General features: G+C 33.5%; 1 protein-coding gene and 2 pseudogenes across 1 annotated transcript; 1 reads left to right on the top strand and 2 right to left on the bottom strand.

The window, feature by feature from the left end:
• Positions 1-6575: 6575 nt before the first annotated feature.
• Positions 6576-9329, bottom strand: LOC148578599 (uncharacterized; annotated as a pseudogene).
• Positions 9330-13864: 4535 nt separating this feature from the next.
• LOC148578598 (cysteine proteinase inhibitor 1 pseudogene) lies at positions 13865-14262 on the top strand (annotated as a pseudogene).
• A 1210-nt stretch (positions 14263-15472) lies between these two features.
• LOC110266809 (zinc finger BED domain-containing protein RICESLEEPER 2-like) lies at positions 15473-21934 on the bottom strand. The gene is made up of 4 exons (XM_088503118.1): positions 20315-21934; positions 19959-20234; positions 19771-19827; positions 15473-15850 (listed from the first exon to the last, which is right to left on the bottom strand). The coding sequence occupies exons 1-4, from the start codon at positions 21932-21934 to the stop codon at positions 15473-15475; spliced, it is 2331 nt and encodes a 776-aa protein (XP_088359244.1).
• Positions 21935-23132: the final 1198 nt, after the last annotated feature.

Below are 23132 nucleotides of genomic sequence, written 5' to 3'. Positions count from 1 at the left end.
CTGAAATTTGAACAGAACAGTGAGAGGGAGCTGGAGCTTTGAAACATGACAAAGAAGCCAAAACGTGGGTTGAACAGCGGCGGAACTGGGGCTGAACAAAGGCTCCAACATGCGACGGGGAGATGGCGAAACAGAGGGCTAATCAGCTCTAATTGGAAGACAAGGGTAGGAGCCTGGCGGAACAAAGGCTGAAGAGCGGCAAAACCTCGACGAGACAGTTGCAGAATCACAGCGAAATAGAGGCAGAATCTCGGCCGAAAAGGAGGCGAAAGCACGGCGAGCAAGGGCGGAACAAATTCCTTGCAACGATTCTGTAGCAGTGAGGATGGTGGCGGTGACTGGACATTGAAGAACAGCGATGAATGGAGGGGCGACGATGACTGGACGTTGGAAAACGGCGACGAGATGGATGGCTGCTTCCTCCAATTTTTGAGTTCTCACTTCTCTTCTCTGTGTTCATGCATTGAGTTCAAAGGCCAAAGAGAGATGAGGGAAAGGCATTAGGATTTTTTAAAATTGTTGAAACAACTTCATTTGGATGATTTTCCAAAAACTGGCTGGGTCCCAGTTCGGTCAGACTGACCGACCGATTTTTGACTGGTTTAACGGTTTTTGATCGATTTTGAAATAGGCAATTTTCCCTATTATCCAAACACCGTTACAGTTAGCGGTTCTTGGTTTCACCGGTGTAATTGGTCGATTCAAATCGTTTTTCAGAACCTTACTCGTAACCTCAATGAAAGGTACGAACATTCAATGGTAGGTGGTGTTCTTAAACTGGGAAGAGTAAAAATACTTCTGAACATTGGCGCCGTATGTAAGAACCTTACGAAATTCGAATAATAGGTGATAGGAACGGGAGAATCCAATCTAATGTTCACACGGAAACTCCTCTTAACGAGATCCAGCAATTGTTGTGCATTTATTGAAATAAAATATTAAAAATTTTTTATTAATAATAATTTTCACTTGATTAGTCTAAATAATTTTACTAAATTTACAATTAAGTATTTGTCAGTATAAAAAATATTCAAGTTAACATAATATTTTTTTGTAAATTAAAAATATTTATAATTAAAAAATTAATTAGATATTTAATTACATATTTTTTAAGAAAAAATTCTTTTAATTTTAATATTTTTAACACGAAAAAATTTAATTATAAAATTAAAAATAATATAAAAATTCAATTAAAAAAATAAAAAAATTTAATTACAAATTTAATAAAACAATAAAAATCAACAAAATAATTAAAGAGTAAAGTATCGTTTTTGTCCCCCAACGTTTGGAGTAAATCTTATTTGTGTCCCTAACGTTTAAATCGTCATATTTGTATCCCTAACGTTTGTAAAAGTGATTCAATGTTATCCTGCCGTCAATTACACATCATGAGTGCTTTAGTTTGAGTTTTAAAAATCTCTTTTTGAAGTTAGAATACAAATGTCTGGGATAGAATCGATGATCTACTCCGAAAAATAGCTCATCAAATATTGAAACTAATTCCTACAACATTTACATAATTCACTTTTCTAGGGACATAATTGAATCTAAACACAAATAGTGGGTATAATATTAAAATTGAACACATCCAAGTGAGACCTAATTGACAATGAATACATCCAAGTGAAAATAATTGAAAAATATAATCTGATTTGTTAGTATAATTGATAGTAGGATAACATTGAATCACTTTTATAAGCATTAAGGATACAAATAGGACGATTTAAACGTTCACTACAACAAAACAGCGAAACGGCGGCGGTTATTTTGGGGGGTTGCGGCGGTTATAACCGCCGCTAGAATCAGCTCCCGGCAGTGAGCAAAACGTGGCCAGGTCAACCATCGGCACAGCAGCGGCGACGGTTTTGAAGAACCGCTGGAACAACCGCAGCCAGAGTCTCTCGGCAAATAGCGGCGGTTTAAAACCGCCACTATGTGCATGAACCAAGCAGAGTGGGTGTACGGCGGCGGTTTAAAAACCGCCGCAAAATTCGAAATTTTAGTTACCGTTGAACATTCACGGTGGTTTTGAACCGCCACTAAAAGGTCGACAGGAACTTCTACCATGATAATTGCGGCGGTTAAAAACCGCCACAAAAATTGTATCATGTTTTTTTTTTTTAAATAAATAAATTTATATATAAACTATTTCCTAATGCTTCGATTCTAATAAAAAAAATAACTACTACAAATATTAAAATCTACATCTCAAAGTAAAATAGAAAAATTGACCAAAATAATATGAACATTGCATTTCAAAATATAATATATATTTAATAAGTCTTACATAATCATAAATCCAACACAAGCAGTGTTTAACACCTATATTTACATATCAAAGTAAATTCAAATAATAGAATACTAAAATTGAACTAGAAAAGAATTTTGCTATTAATATTTAACTAAGCTAAAAGCCTAAAATAAAGAGTTACTTTGATAATAAAGGTCTTCAGTCACTTCAATCATAAAATTCTACAACTACTTCATGGAATAGTAGAAGGTAACCTTGTCTCTATTAGAGATTCTGTAACCTAGGATTAAAAAAAAATAAAAATATGTTAGAATAAAAACAAAGACCGTTAAATAATTTAAGTCTAATATGAAAAGGCATAAGTCATCTGCACAAATTAAGAAAATGAACAACAATAACTAAATCATTATTTTACTAAATCATGCACAATGAAAGATTTAAGAAAAAAAAATCTATATATAATATTTACCCCATTATTCGTAGCTGTAGGAAAGTCATGTGGCACTTTTCCACCCATACAATGATTAATGAAATATGTCACTTGGGCTTGTAATAAAGAAATTATTGCTTTATTTCTCTTGTAATTCTACTTCCATAGAGCGAACTTTAGCCATATCAAAGTCATGATTGCATGAAGAAGATGCCCCTCCTAAACTATTAGAAGATTTCATGACTTGGGAGGGACAAACACCAAATCCTACACCTCTAACACGACCCGAGTGTTCTTTTCCAAATAACTTGATATATGCATCATCAGTAGAACTCTCATTAGCTTGAAGCAAAGTTAATTGTTCCTATGGTAAAAATTTGAGAAATGCATAATCATTAGAATAATATCCATCATCATTAACAAACAAAGCCAAAATAAAGTGAAAGTGCTTACACTTTTCTCTCTAGGCTCATCATTAACAAAAGATCCATCCTTCTTCTTATGACTAATTGGATACATTTCAGCTCTAGTAAAAACTCTCTTGTTTGCAGTTTCCTATCAATTCAATAAATCGAAATTCAATTTCAACGCATGTAAAAATTAAATAACATAATGTTATCTTGATAAAGACTCAATCACAAACCAACTCGTGTTTCTTCCTAGCAATCGTCTTCGATCCGAGTGTATGAGGAATTGTTTGTTTTTCTCGATTACTTGCATTTTTCTCACACATTTCCTACCCATGCAAATTCAATTAGCAACTTGTCAATATAAAGTGAAATATAGAATGTGTGTTCATACAATTACCTGAGTTCTGGATTTTAATCTATAATCAATAAAAGTTGCCCATTGATTCAAGCTGACTCCAACTCCTTTTGGTAACAATGCTATATTTTGCTCTCGAGTAAGATTCCAATTATAATTGTCGTTAAACAATTTGCATCTATCATCTTTCCACTTTCTACCAAGATTTTGTAGTATGTACTTCTTTTGATGTCCATCATCAACTTTAAAGAATCTCTACATAGTATAAACATAAAAATAATTAACCTAAATAATTATAACATAGACTTATAGGTAAAATTGTTTAAACTTATTAATAACTAAAATTGGAACATAATTCACAAAAATGTTCATAGACTCATGCTATGCCCAATTGCCAATCTGAGATGCAGGAAGTTAATTATTAGCATAATATGGCACCAAGGAAGTTAATTATTAGCATATCAGAACCACAAAATGTTATTTACAACTAAAATAATGGCATAATATGGCCATAAGAGGCATGTAGCATAAGAAAATTTATGATATGAAGGAATGCTCAGAAGTATAGACCAAAAATCAATCACCCCTGTACAATACATATTTATTAGTGTGAGCCAGATAATATTTTAGAGAAGACAACTCAACAGAAAATTAGCGCATCTTTGATTTGTAGTTTTATTTTCAATTTTTATTTTTAGTTCTTGTTTTTCGAAAATTTTATAAATGAAAAATTAAAATTTAACAAAATAAGATTTAATTTTTTCATAAAATTGTATAAATAAAATTTATTAAAAATAATAACTCTAACATGAACAGAGAGGTTCATCAACAAATTGTTCGATAGTGGTACACTTATGCACGTGTAGAGAAGTAATATATTTTACATATTTATCTAAATAAAAAAGCCAGGAAAACACATAGTAAAACAGTGAATGCCTGAAAATCAAATAAAATAAAATGAAAGACAAGTTTCTTGCCACCAATAAAAAGAAACATAGACCCAGTTTTTTAATTGGTTTTTTCATTTATAAATTTGATAACAAAAAATTTAAACATCAATTCTTTTTCTGCTAACAAAAAAAAAACAGAAGTAAAAAGAAGGATGAGGAAAGAGTGAAGAATGAAATTAACTTTAATGTTAGTTAAAAAATAGTTGATTATCTAATTACCTAACCAAGCACATTCAATAGTTAAATAAATAAAACATAGAATATCTGGTGAGTGGCCAATACAGATTTAATTAAGAGAATAAGCTAGCTAGTAACTTTTTCATGAATAGCCCATCTTCAATTATTCAACAACAATACGTATTAGGCTAGGGGGCATTTAGTGAGTTAGCCAGCTATATTATTTTCATTAATAAATAACAGCTGAAATTGTCCTTGGATGACACAATACTAGAACATAGGAATGCATGTATTGAAAATAATTAAATCATTATTAAATAATTAAATAAAAAAGAACCTGAATAATATCCCTATAGGCTCCATTTTTGTATGGCTCTTTTGGAACCAAAGGCCATTTCTCATAACTTATAGGAAAGTTCTTGAAATTTCCAGCAACAACTCCCAAAAACAATCCTAAAAGTCCACCAGATTCAGCAATCGGTTGGCCATGCTCATTCCAATGCACAATAATTTTTGTCTCACGAGACAGCACCCACACATCTTTCAACCTTAAGTGACCTTCCTTAATCATTCCATTTGCATCTATCAAATTATTCAAGTAGTATATCATACATTATTATACTTCCTTCCTTGTAGAAATTTAAATATACAGTGCTATAATTGAACTAAACTTAATAACGTACCTTCCAATTCAACTGTCCAGTACTTATTGGACTTTCTTTCTTGTACATCTAATTGAACATGTGGAACTTCTGAATCAGTAGATAAAGTAGCTTCAGGCTCTATAGATTGAGAGGACTCATCTTGATCAATGGGTGGTGAATCATTAAACTCATGAGAGATGTATTCTCACGTGAAGAAACAACCTTTCTCTTAGTCATTTCTACAACGTATCAAGAGATATTAAGATTAATATATCAATAATATAATGAAAAGGAAATAATAGTACTTAATTTTATCAACTAAGAACCAAAGAAACAAGAAACCACTAATTCAAACTATTAAGTATATGTAATAAAACATAAAATTATGAAAGAAAACAATAAATAACACTCTATGACTTGCAACTAAAGACTTACATTACTCTAAACTTTCTTCGTCTATAATTGATATTGCTAATGGTACATGTGAAATGTTATCTGAAAAAAATTGTCCCAAATCTTGTGATGGATAACCCACACTGTCATAAATTATGTCTTCATCCTCATTGCCCATATCATATAAGTCTCTTGGCTTTACTTGAATTGGTATGCTCCAACCTTTTTCTTTCTCATCATTCACATAATAAACCATTTGAGCTTCGTTAGCCTTAATATATGGCTCATCATCCTCATGCTCACCGGTATGTATCAATCTACTAAAGTTGATAGAGGTAAAACCTAACTTGTCTACTTTCATGGTCCTTGGGTTTGTTGTATTAGCCCATTCACATTTAAATAAGGTTACAAAGAATATACCATCATAATTAAGTTCAATGATATCGACTAACTTTCCATAATAAGGAATTGCTCCAAACCTCATGTTGGGATCACTATTGCGGGAGTAGCTTCTTGTTCCAAATGTCCCAAAAATACCACTGTTTTGAGTTTTTAAACCTTTTTCACGTTCTACAGTCCTAAACTTGTATCCATTGACATTATATGCAAAAAATCTTCTGGCTTGGTCAATCGGCCCTTTGGCAAGACTAAAAAATACCATTCTCTTAGATTCTTCAATTTTATCAAGATCTCGAACAATCTAAGAAAGCGTGATGAATTTTTTATCAACTTCATATGATGGAAATTGAAAAAAATAACTTCAACGATGAAGAATTTGACTCACACGGGTAGAGAACCAACTTGCAAACTCTCTATGAACTTCTTGTCTATCTCTAATGTATTTCTTGTGCGACTTCTTAATTGCTTTCGTACAATGTTTCTAAACTCCTTATATATGTCTTAATATTATGATTCAAGGTCATTAAAAGAATTTTACATATATGAATTAGAACATGCTGAAATACTCACTGGAGATAGTTGTCAACTATGGAGCAATTAGTTAACACATGTCTATGAGCTTGTAACTTCTCGGTGGTTGTTAAAGTGAAATATGAGGAAACACCAAGTGGTTTACCTACTTGAGGAAACAAAGTATCTAACCAAGGATTTGATTCTTCATGGGTTGGTTCATCATCAACTCGGCGAGGTCGATTCCATCTAGTCTCAATGTTCTCTAAATATCTGGAGCAAAATGTAAGAATTTCTTCCATTAAGTATCCTTGCGCTATGGATCCTTCTGGTTGTGCTGTGTTACGTACATATGACTTCAAGTGTCCTAAATACCTATCCAGGAATGAAGATTAAATACTATCCAACAAAGTTATAAATAACGATCTAAGCTAATAATTTTACCTCTCAATAGGGTACATCCATTTATAATGGACAGAGCCTCCAAGTTTAGCTTCTTCTACAAGGTGCACCATCAAGTGAACCATAACTGTGAAGAATGAAGGAGGGAATAACATTTCCATGTGGCATAACGTGAGGACAATTTGATCTTGTAACTTTTCTAAACAGGGGGCACTTAACGCTTTACCACATAATTGTCTAAAGAATGAACACATCTTAATAAGCACTGCAGAGACCTCATCAGGCAGCCCTGTTCGCATGGCTAACAGTAATAATTGCTCCATAAGTATATGACAATCATGACTTTTTAGCATCCCACTCAACTTAAGAGACTCTGGTCAATGCACCTTGAAATGTTGCTTGCATAACCATCGGGAACAGTGATGTTTTTCAAAGTTGTCAAGAATCTCTTCTTACCCAAATTGTTCAGAGTATAAATTGTTGGAGGACACTTTCCATTTTCCCTTGGCCACAGATCAAGCTTGATACCCATTTCTTGAAGGTCTCTTCGAGCATTTATGTGATCTTTTGACTTCGAACTATCATTTAACAAAGTATATAGCACGTTGTCACATACATTTTTCTCAATATGCATCATATCGAGATTGTGATGCAGCAAATTAGACTTCCAATATGGCAACTCAAAAAAATGCTCTTCTTTTTCCATTGTTGAGTACCACCTCCTTCAACAGTTCCACCAATGCGTAATCTTTTACCACTTCTTCCTATTTCTTCTCTTCGGCCAAATGTGATATTAATATTCTCAACTTGTGAAAGGATTTCACTGCCAGATAATGTTCTTGGTGGAAGCCTTGTTTCTTTTCTTCCATTAAATTGAACGGTGTTTAATCTAAACTTGTGTCTCTGATCCAGAAAGCGATGATGACCCATAAAACAATACTTTTTGCTGTGATTGAGACGATGATGGATGTTATCGAAGTTGCAAGATGGGCAAGCAAGTCCTGTGTATGTATTCCATCCAAAAAGAGTCCCTAACCCAGGAAAGTCACTAATTGTCCACAATAAAACTGCGTGCAACTTAAACACTTCTTGTGTTAAAGCATCATATGCATCGCAACCCTCAACCCATAACTCTTTTAACTCTTTTATTAGAGGTTGCAAATAAACATCTATGTTATTTCTTGGCATTTTCTTGCCAGGAATTATCATTGAAATTATGAATGATGTCGATTTCATACACGTCCATAGAGGAGTATTATACGGAATGAAAATGACAGGCCAAATACTATGATTTGCACTCAAAGTTCCATGTGAATTGAAGCCATCGGTAGCTAATGCAAGACGCACATTTCGTGGATCGGATGCAAAGTTGGAGTGCTCCAAATCAAACCTTTTCTAGGCCTCAGAGTCTCTTGGATGTCTCATTGCGTTATCCTTATTCTCAGCTGTAGCATGCCATCGCATATCAGCAGCAGTCTTTGACGAGTAGAACAATCTTTTCAATCGAGATTTTAAAGGAAAGTAATGAAGAACTTTTGCTAGATGCTTCTTCTTTTTGTTACCAATAATACTCGATGCCTCAGCTGGACATTTTTTCTTATATGTCTTCCATCTAGACCTATTACAGACCTTACATGTCTCCCTGTTCTCATCTTCGCCCCAATACAACATACAATTATTTGGGCAAGCATGTATCTTCGTGCAATCCAAACTGAGTTTAGAAATGATCTTTTTTGCCTCATAAAAAAAGAACTTGGAATCCTTGCATATTCAAATGCGTCACTCAATAGTTCTAAAATTATCTTCATGGACTTGTCGGTCATACCACAAAAGGATTTAATATGGAACAACTTCAATAGAAAAGATAACTTCGAGTATCTCGTACACCCTTCATATAACGGCTCTTCTCCATCCTTAAGCAGCTCACTAAACCCTTTCGCTTCAAGAGTTGCATGAGATTTAGTAGGATCCAATATTTGAGCACCACCATCAATGACTTCATTTGCTATGACGGGTGTTCCATTTCTGATGTTCCCACCAACTCCTAGACCTTCACTAATCAAGTTTTGAATTGAATCAACCTCGACCATAGGATGCTGCTCGTCGGCCATAGAATTTTGTTGTACGTCTGAAAAAATACTACTTGAGACGTTGCTAGTTTCTCCTATCGAGCGCTCTCCATGATAAAACCAAAATGTATATCCTATTGGGAATTGTGTACAAATCAAATGATCGTACACCTCGTCCCTTGTTAGCCACTTCTTAAAAGCACATGCATTACATGGACATATGATTGTTCCATCGGCAGAATGATGTGCAAAAGCAAACTCAATAAATCTTGACACACCTTGTGCATACTCAAGAGAATTTCGTGGTCTCTTAATCCACGATTTATCCAGAACTTCCATAGCTTTAAAGTGTTTTGTTCTGGTTTAAAGCCATGTGCACTATTTAGTAACAACTATGTAAATATATATTTTTTTAAAAATACTAATCTACCAACCATAGGGAAAGAGATGTTACTTGTTTTTCAAAAAAAATCAGCAGATAAGTAAAATGGAATAGGTAGGTATGTTACTTCCAAACAAAACAGCCTTCACTGCGAAAGAAAAATAATAAAATAAGAATTAGAAATAGAATCAGAAAAATGAATTAACATGGATGAAAGATAGTAGCTATGTAGGTTGGCAAAAACCACAAGAGGTTGGCTTGTTATCCTGCCAAACGCACCTCAAAAATACAATTCCGAAAACCAGCTCAAATCATAGTTTTCCCCTGCCCCGTCCCCCTCTCTTGAAATAATAAAAATTGGATATCATTGCATGCATTTACCGCTCTTACGGGTTGGAATAAATATTCTGTTACTTAGCACCAATTTTAGACATAAAACGCAACAGTTCCACATGCAGTTGCATTTGTAGTTTCACAAAGAAAGTAAGAGAGAGATGGTACTACTCTTAAGACTTAACTGTTAATGCATCATCACTATTTACTATACATTCTCCATTCTTTCAATTCCATCCAAAAAAAGGTTCATAATTAGTTAGCTAGCTATGCACCCAAAACTAGACAATTTAACTTCAAGACCATCTTAACAACAAAATAAATATCTCTATAGCAAATGCATGAAAATATGATCAGAATAAATGCACGTCTGGTGTTGTTTACAGCAAGTAAAACTAAATAATGGTAGACCACGAAGAACACACTAATGAATGATTATATAAATTAATTTATGATCTAGAGTTTTTATGCAAGTTGACTAATTTTTACGATCCATTACCAGGCTATCTATCATGTTTAGAAGTTAGGTACTCATTCGGATTTACCTTTGATTAAGTACTAATTATATTCAAAACTAGTCTAGAGTCCTTAATCAACCATATAAGATGTAATTTTACTCATTGAGCTCTCATTCATGAAAAGTCCTAATGTAAAAGTATACAAAAATGTCAATGATATCACTACGTGTGAATTTTAAATAGACACAAACCTATTGCACAAAATAGCCCAAAGCATGCTTCAACTATTGAATTCCTGATCTACTTCTTTCTTCCGAGAAATGCCCTTGATATCTTTGTTTTTCAATTGATTACCACTCATCTTCAATTTAATACTAATAAAATAATAAGTGAATCAATCTTAAAAATAAAAAATACTATTTCTCTTTTATTTCTAGTATTCTCTAGCTAAATCTTTAATTTTTCCCTAACAAATATAATAATAAATTAAAAATAATTTAACGAATATATACTTTAAAAACACTTGATAAAATTACTAATTAAATCAGTTTATAAAAAAAATTAACAGGGTAATCCCCATCACCAACCAACTTTGATGAGGATGTCTCCATTAAACTACGCAATTAGCATAATACTAATTGTTTTAGTCAAATTCGCTATGTAAAGTTGAATGGTCTATGCTTCAATAGACTAATGCTTATTGTTCTCTGCATGGAGTCTCTGCATCATATGATCTATTATTGAAGCATATAGTAAAATGTCAATAAAAAAAGTGCACAACATCGAACATGGAAGAGAAGTAGTGGATAGGAAATCAGCTGTTTTAAGTTTATGCAAAGAACTAATTTCATCCATCTTATTTGAGTACTCATGAACTGTTTTAGTTTATAAAAATTTATAAAAGCTAAATGACTCACATATGTATGTATAAAGAGGCACCAGACTAACAAATAACTATATAATGATTCAAGCCTTTTAGACCTCTAAATGTGTGTGCATGTGTTTTGTTTCTAATCAAAGAAAAGCATGTAAAGTAATAATAAAAAAATCAGGTTAACTTATTCTTTATCTTGCACTTATTTCCAATTCCTTTTCTTGGGTTGTTTTAGTTGTCAATTAGTTTAAATCCTGAAATCTTTCATAACACCTTTTTGGTTTCAGCTGAAGACAGCAGCAGATGCATGTGTGCTTTATGACATCAACAAAAAACAGAAGCAATCATTTTTCATCCATGGACATGAATCTCTTGTCTTTGCCATTTATCAAGTTTTTAACTCTTGATGGTAGTATAAATTATTATCTTAAAGGGCAATTTTGTTTAAATTGTCCAGGTTTTTTTTTTTTTAATTTACAGAAATAGAGAAGGGATAAACTAGAGAAGGGATAAACTAAAGAATATCAATTGTCGCTTGTTACATGAACAGTGGACCCCTTGCCTGTTGTTGCATGTGCTAATACTTTCAAAAACTTGCCAAATCATGTTTATTTCATTGTGTTTATTAGATTTAACAATTATAATGGTGGGTGCACACACTTACTTCCCTTAAATAAGTAGCAAACAAAAGAGGCCAAGAAACAAATAAACATTCATATCAGCTAATCAGATCTTTGTCAAAACATTTTTTTTAAATATTTGAAAATGTTTCATTAAAAGAACTCATTATTAGCTAAACTTTAATAATAATTAATAAAGAAATAGATAAATAAATAGCACGCAACAAACGTAACTAACTTACCTTCCAGAGATGAGCTGTAAGAACCTCAAAGGTTGAGAATGGAAGAGATCCTGTCTTGATGCACTACAACAAAAAGTTTTACCAAAGTTTTACCAAGTATAGACGAGACAAACACAAAGGGGTAGTAGCTATTTACTTGATTGATAGGAGAATTAGTAAACAGCATTTTCTTGGTTACTTGCATGTGTTCAGTGGTGGAATAGGAATAATATAATCTATACTTTTAGTATTGGCACTTGGCAGTAGCTATTTGACTATAGAAGTATGAATACATAAGAAAACAGGGCTAGCATTCATAGTAAAATAAATAATCCATTTTTGCTAACTTTAATTATCAATATTCATCAACAAAATTAGACAAATCTTAAAATACTAATAATTATTACCTGTGCCAAAGTTGGTCTTGACTCAATTTAGCTCCCTTTGCTAAGAATATAAACCAGAGAGGATAACTATTTCAGCTTAAGACCTGCAAAACCCAATTAATCAATTAATCAAACAAATTAAATACCTCTCTGATATGCATGTGTGGTGGTTTCTTTGGAGTTTTATTATTCCATTGTAGTCAGTTCTACCTACAATCAGTTTTGGGTCTATTTCTTCTTGTGTTTTATATCTCAGATTTTGTTTCTTTTTTTATTTGTCATGATTATTATTCTCTGTAGAATTTTTACTTTGCTCACAAATAAACAAACACACCCTCCTTTCTTCTCTTAGTTGCTCATTTTACTTCATAATTTAGACCTCAATTGAGAACTAATTTAAACAGAAAATATGATCAAATATGCAACTTCGATCCCAATGATGAATTCATCAATGAAATTACATAGATTGCATACAAATTAAATCACATAAAGAACTTCTTCAAGCACACTACTTCATCGGACAATTTCCTGTTATTAGTTTCAAGCTAGATTGTCTTTTAATCAAGACATTATTAAGTAATAAGTACGAATTCATCCTAATACCAAAAAAAGAAAGTACGAATTCCTCTTTACAGTTTATATCCAATAAACCCCTAAATTCCTAATAGTAGAGAAAGAGACAGAGTAACCTTAAATTGCAGAAATTTGCACTTCCAGGAGAGAAATTCGTGCGTTCTCACAGTGATGACCAAGAAGGAGAAACAACTAGATAATAAGATAATGGGTTATCAGTGATTATTAACTAGAAGAAGGATAAAATTGAATTGGAAAAGAACAAAGAAAAACATAATTAGCTTACCAGAGACAGGAACAAATGCGTATAGTTTTGCTAAGCCATGATTCCTTGCAGATTTTCGTTCTGCACGAAGAGGTTTTGTTCACTAGAATTGGGGTTCTGGGCGCCAAGCTAGGTTTTGGAAAAATGAAGAACTGAGGTAATGGCGGATAGTGGGTAGTGGAGCTAGTGAGAAGTGCGAACGAAAGAGAAATTAGGCGGTTTAAGCATAGAATGGCGCAAATTCCATGAACCGCTGTGGAGCGAAAACGATGGCCGCCGCTGGATTTGTTTTTCAGAGGCGGGTTGCTCTCAACCGCGGGTATGTGAAATTAGGGTAGCAGCGACGGCGGTTCTAATTGACCGCTCCCCTAATATAGCCGCTAAAATTAGGTTTCCTTGTAGTGGTTAGGGACACAAAAAGGACTTACCCCAAACGTTGGGGACAAAAACGATACTTTACTCATAATTAAACATAATTTTAACTTATGTCCTTACTACACATGTGGGCAAAACCTATCTTATATTTGATGCACTACATTACCAAATTATGTCCTTACTACACGTAGGCAAAACCTATCTTATTTTTGATGCACTACATTACCTAAATTTGACCACCCAAATCTTTCACGTGTCCATTACTGTGTAATTCTTTGTATTCCTTCTGCTATATATTGGAAGTTGGTATTGTTTCTATTAGTATACAAGTCACAAGTTCTCGAGTCACAAGTTGAATATATCTTTTGACGAAGAAAAAAAAAGTAGATGGTTATATTTTACCGGTTTCAAGGCATCAACATGATGAGGCTTGAATGCCATGTTTACTCTCTCCTCCTTGTTCTGTTTGTTATTATCACCATTGTGGCTTCCCGGAAGGAAACTTCAAGAGGACTCATACGTGGTTGGACCCCAATTAGCAACGTTAACGACCCTCACGTGTTAGACATTGCTCAATTCGCTGTAACAAAGTATAACAAGCAATATCTGGTGCTTCTCTCAAGTTGGAGAAGGTCATTAAGGGTGACACTCAAGTGGTGTTCGGTGCAAATTACCGTCCCATCCTCTCGGCATCTTCCGGTTTTGCCACTAGTAACTACGAGGCCATTGTCATCACTACAAGAAAAACATCCATTCAGCCCTCACTTTTTTTAAACTACATTTGAAAAGCATAGCCTATTCCTAGAATAGGCTACGCTTTTTCACATGGTGCCCTTTTATAAGAGAAAAGGAAACACTATTGAGGCATCACTTCAAAAGCGTCTCCTTAGATATTTTAAATATCACTTATAAAGCGTAGCCGAATCTAAAAAGCTATGGATACACTTTTTTTACCAAAAGGAGCGCTTTTAAAAAGTAACCCATTTGTTAAGTTTTGGGTGCGCTTCAAAAGTATTACCTAATCTATGTAGGCCTAAATCCATGTGAAACTTAGTATTTTTTTTTCTTTTTCATCCATACTACACTAACACTTGTCCAAATCATCAGAGAACATAATACTTACCCTTCTTCCCTTTTGGGTGCGCTTTCAGAAGCGTCTTCTAATATACGCACCAATGTATCATATACTGAGCCAAATGAATATTTTTGCTTCGAACCGTCACCAATTCACGCTACATGCCCAAACTCGCGCGCCTTCTCCTTCGATTCATCACCGCCGCTCATCTCTTCTTCGATTTTATCAAGAAATTAGCGGCGGTTTTAAAATCGCCGCAAAATCAGAGGCTGGCAGTTCACCTGACCGCCCTGGTTATGAGCGTCGGGATTAGATTTGGCGGCGGTTTTAGGAAACTGCTGGTATAACTGCCGCTAAATGAATATTTTACGGCACACGATTAGAGAACCGCTGCCAAATGTGAATTACAGGATTTGCTTCATGTTTACCGGCGGCTTTGAAACCGCCGCTATTTACTTAAATGTTGTCAAGTTGGCGCACATTTAGCGGCGGTTTTAAAACCGCCGCTAAACTGTTCTAAGGTTTCGATCAAAGTTACCGGTGGTTGCAAACCGCCGCAATATGTAACATTTTTTTAAACTTTAAATCACTCATCGGTGGTTTAAAATCGCCGCCAAATTAAAATATTTTAAAAAAATAAATTTTGAGTTTTTATTAAAAAAAAAAAGCGTATAAATTTTTAGAATATTACAAGAGTATTTTTTTCTTTTTAAATTTATTACAATTTTAAAAGTTTATATTTTCAACCTTAATATCTAAACTTGTAGCAAAAACAATAAGATTATATCCAAAACAAAATAATATATTCATGAAAATACGAAGAAAATAAATATCTTGCAAAGAGTTGCATAGTATAATTCAAAATAATGTTTTAATCAATCCAAAATAGCTCCAATCCTAACATACTATATTTCACTCTATCATTCCAAATTGCTCATCTCTGCAGCGATGTCTGGTAGCAGCTCCTCACCCTGCCGGTGAAATAGATAAATCAGAGTACTCTCCATCGCCTGCCTCTTTTTCTTCTGTGCTGCTGTCTCATCCTCCATCGTCTGTCTCTTCAACTTCTCACCTTCCAGCTCTGCCTGCAGTTCAAGCAGCTTCCTCTGGGTCTCTTCTACTTGGACTTTGTTGCCCAGCGCATGTGAATTCGGATCGAAGAATTGATTAGGAGTCGGTCCGAAACCCACACCACGTACTCTACCCGGTTTCTCTTTTCCGAAAACCTGAGCAATGGAATCATTTTGAGACAACATTCTAGAAGACTCATCCTGTTGCTCAATCTCCTCGATTCTTTCCTACATACACAAATTAGCAAATACCATCATTTTGTTGATAGGTCCATCTCATGTCAAGAACACGCCAAACAGGACGATTAACTGTATCACTTATATCACAATAAAAAACACACAAATATAGTATTAAAAAAATTGGTTTAAAAAATTATTTACATAAAACAACCAAAATAAAAAAATCTATTTCATAAGATGCCAACCACTATAAAAAATAAATAAAGGTTAAGTGAAACTGAATTATTTTAAATATAACAAACAGAATTTTCCTAATAAATATGAAACTTTACTTAAGGATTGAAATCTCATGCAGTAACAAATATTCTAGGTAACATATATATAATCTGCAGCAATAACTAAAAAATTGTAATCCATATATCAATGAAATCACTGATGAAATTTAACCATAAACATATCATTAGGCACTCAAATTAGACCTAAAATTACTTAATCTGCTCCCTAAAAATAACCTCCTTTATCAAAATTTGCTATAATCACTTATTAATGATTGATGCTTGATACATGTATCACGGATTTCGTATTTGCTACTATTGTTATTCTATATAATCATATCCTCGTTATGTAAAGTTTATGTGCTTTTTTATGAGAATAAATAAATCGAAGATCGTATACTAAAATTTCATACTATGATTATGATTATGATTATGCTTTCTTTCAATATATTATCGTTATATCATGTTAATGATTCAGTGATTTACACATTGTCCTCCAAATTAAAAGTGAAAACTTAATTACCTTGTATTTTAAGGAAGTTGTTCGATGATTAAGTATTTTTTTTGAATTCCAAAAAATATGTCACAAAGAAGATACTATTAACTTTTCATAATTTATTCTAATGTTTAATAACTCAATTTTAGTTTATGATATTAATTGTTATATTATAACTATCATTCTACTATTAAAGTAAAATGTTATAATATTAACTATATATAAGCTTAAGAACATTATATGAACATATAATACAACAAAATATCAAATAAACAATTTGATCATGAGAATAACAACTCATTCTTCTAGATCAACTTAACCTAAGATAATTCATAGCCTCTAAAAGACATAAAAAGAAAAGCTCATGACATCACAACCTCACAATATATGCATTATTCCAAATACGTGCCCTAAGTTATGATATCTAATTTAGTTTTTCTTGCGACCAGGGACGGATATATTCTTATGGGTGTGGGGGCAAGCGCCCCCACTATAATTTGGAATTTTATTAAGTAGTATATAATAATAATATTTATTTGCCCTCACTAAATTATTAAATTTGACCCCACAATAACTTTTTATTCAACTTTGGACACTTAATAGTCAATTTGAGAACTTCAGATTAAATGCCTATTATAATGATCAATTTTGAAATTTAAATAAGATTGGTGTTTTTTTTTTAGAAATTGATTCGAAAGAATATTATCTATCCATTTGTGTTTTTTCTTTTGAAATTAGCTTTAGTTTTTTTTCATAACAACTACACTAATTGAATAAACCTTTTCAACTATAAATATCATCAAGAGCTAACTATATGAAAGTTGAGTTTTAAATAATTATTTAACGACATATATATATATATATATATATATATATATAAAGACATTTTGATTATATTGTCAACGTTTCAAAATATGAAATATAAAAAATTAAATTTTAAATTATATATTATTATTTAAATTACTATTTTAGTATTTTAATTCGTAATTAGATATTTTGAAACCTAATCATATTTTACAATAACAAAATATAATTATAACACCAATTAAGCTACGTATACATAAAATAATCACTTGTACAAAATAAATTTTAAAATACAAATTTTGAAATACAAAATACACATTAAAAATAAGTTAATTAATATATGAATTTATACACAAATTTATAATAAATAATTTGATAGCTAATTTTTTATATAAACATAATATTTTTATTATAAAAATTATTATCATGTTATATATATTTCGCCCCTACTATCAAAATTTTCTGGATCTATCACTGCTTGCGACGCATGACAGCAATATCGTGTCTCCAATCTACTCTTTACAATTTTATTTAGATAACTCCTAAATTCAATAGAATAAAAACACTTTTAAACACTTTGAGTGAAAAGATCAATTTTACCACTTATATATTTGGTTTTTCTTTCTAAAAAGTAGTAGATTCATGTGCAAATGATTTTTAATTAATTTTGCCTATTTTATTTTTTAATGGATGGATTTTTAAGATTAATTAGATTAAGATTAATTTATGATAAAATAATACGATTTAGTTAATAATAATATTTATTTTTTTTTTATTTATACGCAATTATCTACTCAGGTTTGATATTCTTCATTTATTACTTAGATAAAATAAAGTATATACACATATATATCTCAATGCTACAATTTGTTATTTTTTAGTTAATATTTGGTCAATATTCACTAAATTTCAAATTCTAAAATTTAATAATATAAAAATAAATATTTACAATATTAATACAAAAAATATTTATTTTCTAATATATATATATATATATATATATTGTGACTTCTCCTAACATATATATATGGGAAATTGGGAATAACGAAAATTGACTGCACAAAAAAAGATTTTTGTGACGTAATTGTCAGTGTATTCTGTATTGCATTGCTCCAAAGAAATAACTAACAACTTAATTGCAATAATAATTACTAAGAATAATTTACTGATTATGTTGATCTGACAAAGAAATCCGGCCAAAATCCAAATGAGCAATTTGATACAGCTCTAACAAAAGTTTGTCAGCCTCAAATCCAGCATCAACAGTGACACTTTTGAGTTCATCGTCGTCCCTCCCAACGACATTATTGGTTTCCAATCATGTTGATTGCACGGCAGCCACTACTCAAAAATCATGAGTAGGAGGAGAAGGAGGAGTAGAAGAAGAACATTTGCATCTTCTCTTGGAGTGTTTGATGAGTGTCGTCTTCTTCTTGCTATTGGATGATGATAATGACGATGATGATTTTGGCTAAGTCGAAGCATCTTCTTCCAACAATCCATGATCTATTCAGTGTTATTCCCGTGCCATCAATAACTGAGGTGCCGCTGCTCGTCGCAGTAAATCCAGCCTCTAGTGGCGGGGATGCCGAACACTCACTCCCAGGAACGAAATTAATCTGCAATTGGGCGGCGAAAAGAGTAGGCTCTAGGGACTCCCCAAGTACGGCTTTTTTACTTAAATAAATTAAACAAGTTTTAAAATTACTCAAATCTCCTAAAGCAACCTTTGAAACGTGAATACCCTAATTCTAATAATATATAAATCAATAACAACAACAATAAAGTCTTGTCCCACTAAGTGGGGTCGGCTACATGAATCAAACGACGTCATTGTGTTCTGTCATGTATCATGTCTATAGAGAGACCGTTTACATGTAGATCTCGTTTGACCACCTCATGGATGGTCTTCTTAGGTCTTCCTCTACTTTTCACCCTTTGTCCATCTTCCTTCTCATCCACCCTCCTGACTGGATGTTCCATCGGTCTTCTTCTCACATGTCCAAACCACCTGAGACGCGATTCAACTAGGGGTGGCAGGTGGGGAAGCCCGCCCCGCCCCGCCCCGCCCCGCCGGAAGCCCGTCCCGCCTAATGGCGGTATGGCGGCCCGCCTAATTAATTTTTTTTATATTTATAAGGACATATCTAATATCTTCTATTTAAATCAATATAAATACAAATATTAAATATAAATAGTCTTCAAAATAAATAAACATAATCCAATTATCCAAAATACAAAAACATAGTTATAAATAGTCCCATAGACAAAATAAATATATAATCCAAAATCCAAAAACATAATTATAAATAGTCTTCAAAGCAAATTAAACTTAATTCAATACACTTAATTTTCATCTTCATCTTCATGTAAGTCAATAACATCATTGGAACCAACTCCTGAAGAATAGCCTTCTCCTTTTGCAATATCTTCCTGATCTTTATCTTCCTCTAGAAAAAAGTAAATAAATATATTAGCAAAATAGTACATAATAATGTCCAAAATTACTCAAGTATGTATGTCATAAATATAATATACCAAAATCATCATATCTACGTATCTAATTTTTGGTGCAAATCACCGCTTCAACATTATCTGACAACAAACGACTTCTATATTTATTCAAAACATGAGAACCCATGCTAAATGCAAATTCTGAAGCCACGGTAGTAATAGGAATGCTCAACAAATCTCGTGCCATTAGTGATAGTGTTGGAAAATGATGATAGTTGTCTTTCCACCATTGCAAAACATCAATGATTGCATCATTGCAAAATAATGTTGCCTCACTCAAATAAATATCCAGTTGGTTCTTTCCACTTTTCACTTCAGCTTCTTGATTACGGGACATCAAATCCTTTACATTACAAACAATATATGAATCAAAAAGCATAAAAAATAAAAAATACATATAACCAAGTAGATAAAAATACTTACACCAATAATTTTAATAAGCTGAGTTCCAATTGCAAAAGATGTTGCTTGAGAAAAATTACTTGAAAGTTGGGAAGAACTCTCTACAGTTGTAGAGGAATTTTGGTCATAAACCTCAAAAAATTTGTATAACTTACTCTTCACATGCTCCACTTTGTCTTTAGCACCAATAGGATCAATCTCATTATAGCAATGAACCAAAGTGTTGAGTTTAAATCTAGGATCAAGAACTGCCCCAAATGCAAGAACAACACTGTATTCTTCCCAATATTTCTTGAACTTAATCATCATTTTTTCTCCCATGTTCCTTATAAGCACTTCATCATTCTTCAAACTATTCATTAAAATAAGCTGGATTTGCCAAACTTGTAAAAAATACAAGTTGGATGTTGGGTAAGAAGTTCCAGACATCAACTTGGTAGTTTTGTAAAATGGTAACAAGAAATCACATATCTTTTCAGTTCTTCTCCACTCATCTGATGAAGGACAATACTCCCTAAACCCAACTTCTTTTACTTTATATATTTCAAAAGCTTTTTTATAAGGAATAGCACTTGCAAGCATTGCATAAAGTGAATTCCACCTAGTAGGAACATCTAAACATAATGCAGTCGTATACTCAAGTCCCTCAATATCTTCAAAACATTCTTTAAACTTAACCATTTGACTTTCAGATTTTCTCAGAAACTTAATAGACTCTCTAATCTTATACACTGCATCATCACATATATTCATTCCATCTTGGACAATAAGATTTAAAATATGAGCAGAGCAACGAACATGAAAGAATTCACCACCACACAACAATGAACCAAGCACATCCAAAGTACTTTTCAAGTGTTCAATACAAGTATCATTAGAAGAAGCATTATCCAAAGTAATGGAAAAAATCTTTTTATCAATTTTCCACTCAGTCAAAAGCGTAAAGATTTTAGAAGACAACTCAAATCCTGTGTGAAGAGGAGGCATATGACAAAAATTGAGAATTTTACTCTGTAATTTCCAGTTCTCATCAACAAAATGTGCAGTCAAATATATAAACCCCTCATTGGTACTGGAAGTCCAAAAATCAGATGTTAAGCAAATTCTATTTGGAATGGAAACTAATTTTTTTTTAAGTTTCGCAGCTTCTCTCTTGTGAACTTTCACTATGTCAGCCTTAACCGTATTCCTAGAAGGAAGTTTCAAAGTTTGACTAATATATTTCACCCAATTTCTAAATCTCCTATCATCAACCATATTAAAAGGCTTATCCCCAGCAACTACATACCCAGCAAACATATCTCTAGCCACTCCTGAATCAATCTTAAGTGAACCCATTTTAAGTTGCAATTCTGCTATAGTCTGACCAATATCTTCATGCTTAATTTGAGTACAACTATCAAGATGCCGTTTTATAGTAGAAGTGTCATATCGCTTACCTCCAGCTTTAAACACCTTCTTGCATCCTTTACACTCAGCACGTTCTACTCCATCCTTATCTGGACCGAGCTTTTTGAAAAAATTCCAAACATCGGAGGTTGCTGTTCTCAGCCTTTTCGAACTAGGTTCATCAGCCTCGACTGGAGCAGCCTTAGAACCAGCTCCAGTAGTAACAAGGTTACTCACAGTTTCAGAATTCATATTTTCTGAAATAAAAGCAAATGTAAATTGTTTATATGAACTAGGTTCATCAACCATTAGCAAACCACATAAAAAACAGCAAACAATTTCTAAATCCGCATCAGATTCAAGTATTCAACCAAATATCAACCATTATCAACCATAATCAAAACTCAACCATTATCAAACAACACAAAAAATAGGAAATAATTTCTGAATCTGCATCAGATTTAACCAAATATCAACCATTATCAACCATAATCAAAACTCAACCATAATCAGATTTAACCAAATATCAACCATAATCAAAACTCAACCAAATATCAACCCTAATTTACCTATATCAAACAGCACAAAACACAACAAACAAACCTAAATTGATGAATCTCAAACCCTAAGCCAGAAAACTAACCAGAGGGGGCGAGGACCAGGACAGAGGAGGCGAGGAGCAGCCGTGTCGCAGCGATGAAGATAAACAAGGAGACCCAGAGTCCCAGAGAGCGAGACCAGCAGCGAGAGGACAAGACCTAGGAGCCTAGTATGCCACGACGACCGAAGATCGACGGTGACTCAGTGACTCCGACTCAGCGACCGTCAGGGGTGAGGACGGAACTCTGAAGTGCGAGCTGAGGTCGATGGAAGTGCGAGACGGCGGGTGTGAGGTGTGACCGTGTGAGAGACTGAGAGTGACGGTGAGGATTGAAGACCTTGGGGACGAAGCTGAAGGCTGAACGCTAGAGACTGGAGAAGCTGAAGGCTGAAGGCTGAAGCCTCTGTGTTGACTGTTGAGGATAACCGAGTGAGAGACTGAGAGTGACGGTGAGGAACTAAGGAACTGACGCCTGACGGTGAGGAACTGAGGAACTGAGGAACCGAGTGAGAGCCGTCGTCCATCGAGGAGACTGGAGACGAGGAACTGAGGAAGCTGCAACTGCAAATCTGGAACTGGAAGTGGAATTAGGGATTCATTAGGGTTTCGCTGGGGAATGGGGATTGGGTCGGGTCGGGTTGGTGGGTTCATGGGTTCAGCCTTAAAAAAAAAACTTAAGCCCGCCGGGGAAGCCCGTCCCGCCCCGCCAAAGCCCACGGTTTAAGCGGTTTGGGTTAGGCGGGCTTTTGTCTTTCGGCGGTCCCAAATTTCCAGCCTATCCCGCCTTTTTTGGCGGGTTATGCGGGCCGGCCCGGCGGATTTAGGCCCGTTTGCCACCCCTGGATTCAA

The sequence above is a fragment of the Arachis ipaensis genome, chromosome B1 (genome assembly GCF_059453495.1).
Source record: "Arachis ipaensis isolate K30076 ecotype BB chromosome B1, ASM5945349v1, whole genome shotgun sequence".
NCBI lineage: Eukaryota > Viridiplantae > Streptophyta > Magnoliopsida > Fabales > Fabaceae > Arachis > Arachis ipaensis.
Note: the sequence above shows the minus strand (reverse complement) of the source record. Positions and strands in the feature narration are given on the sequence as shown.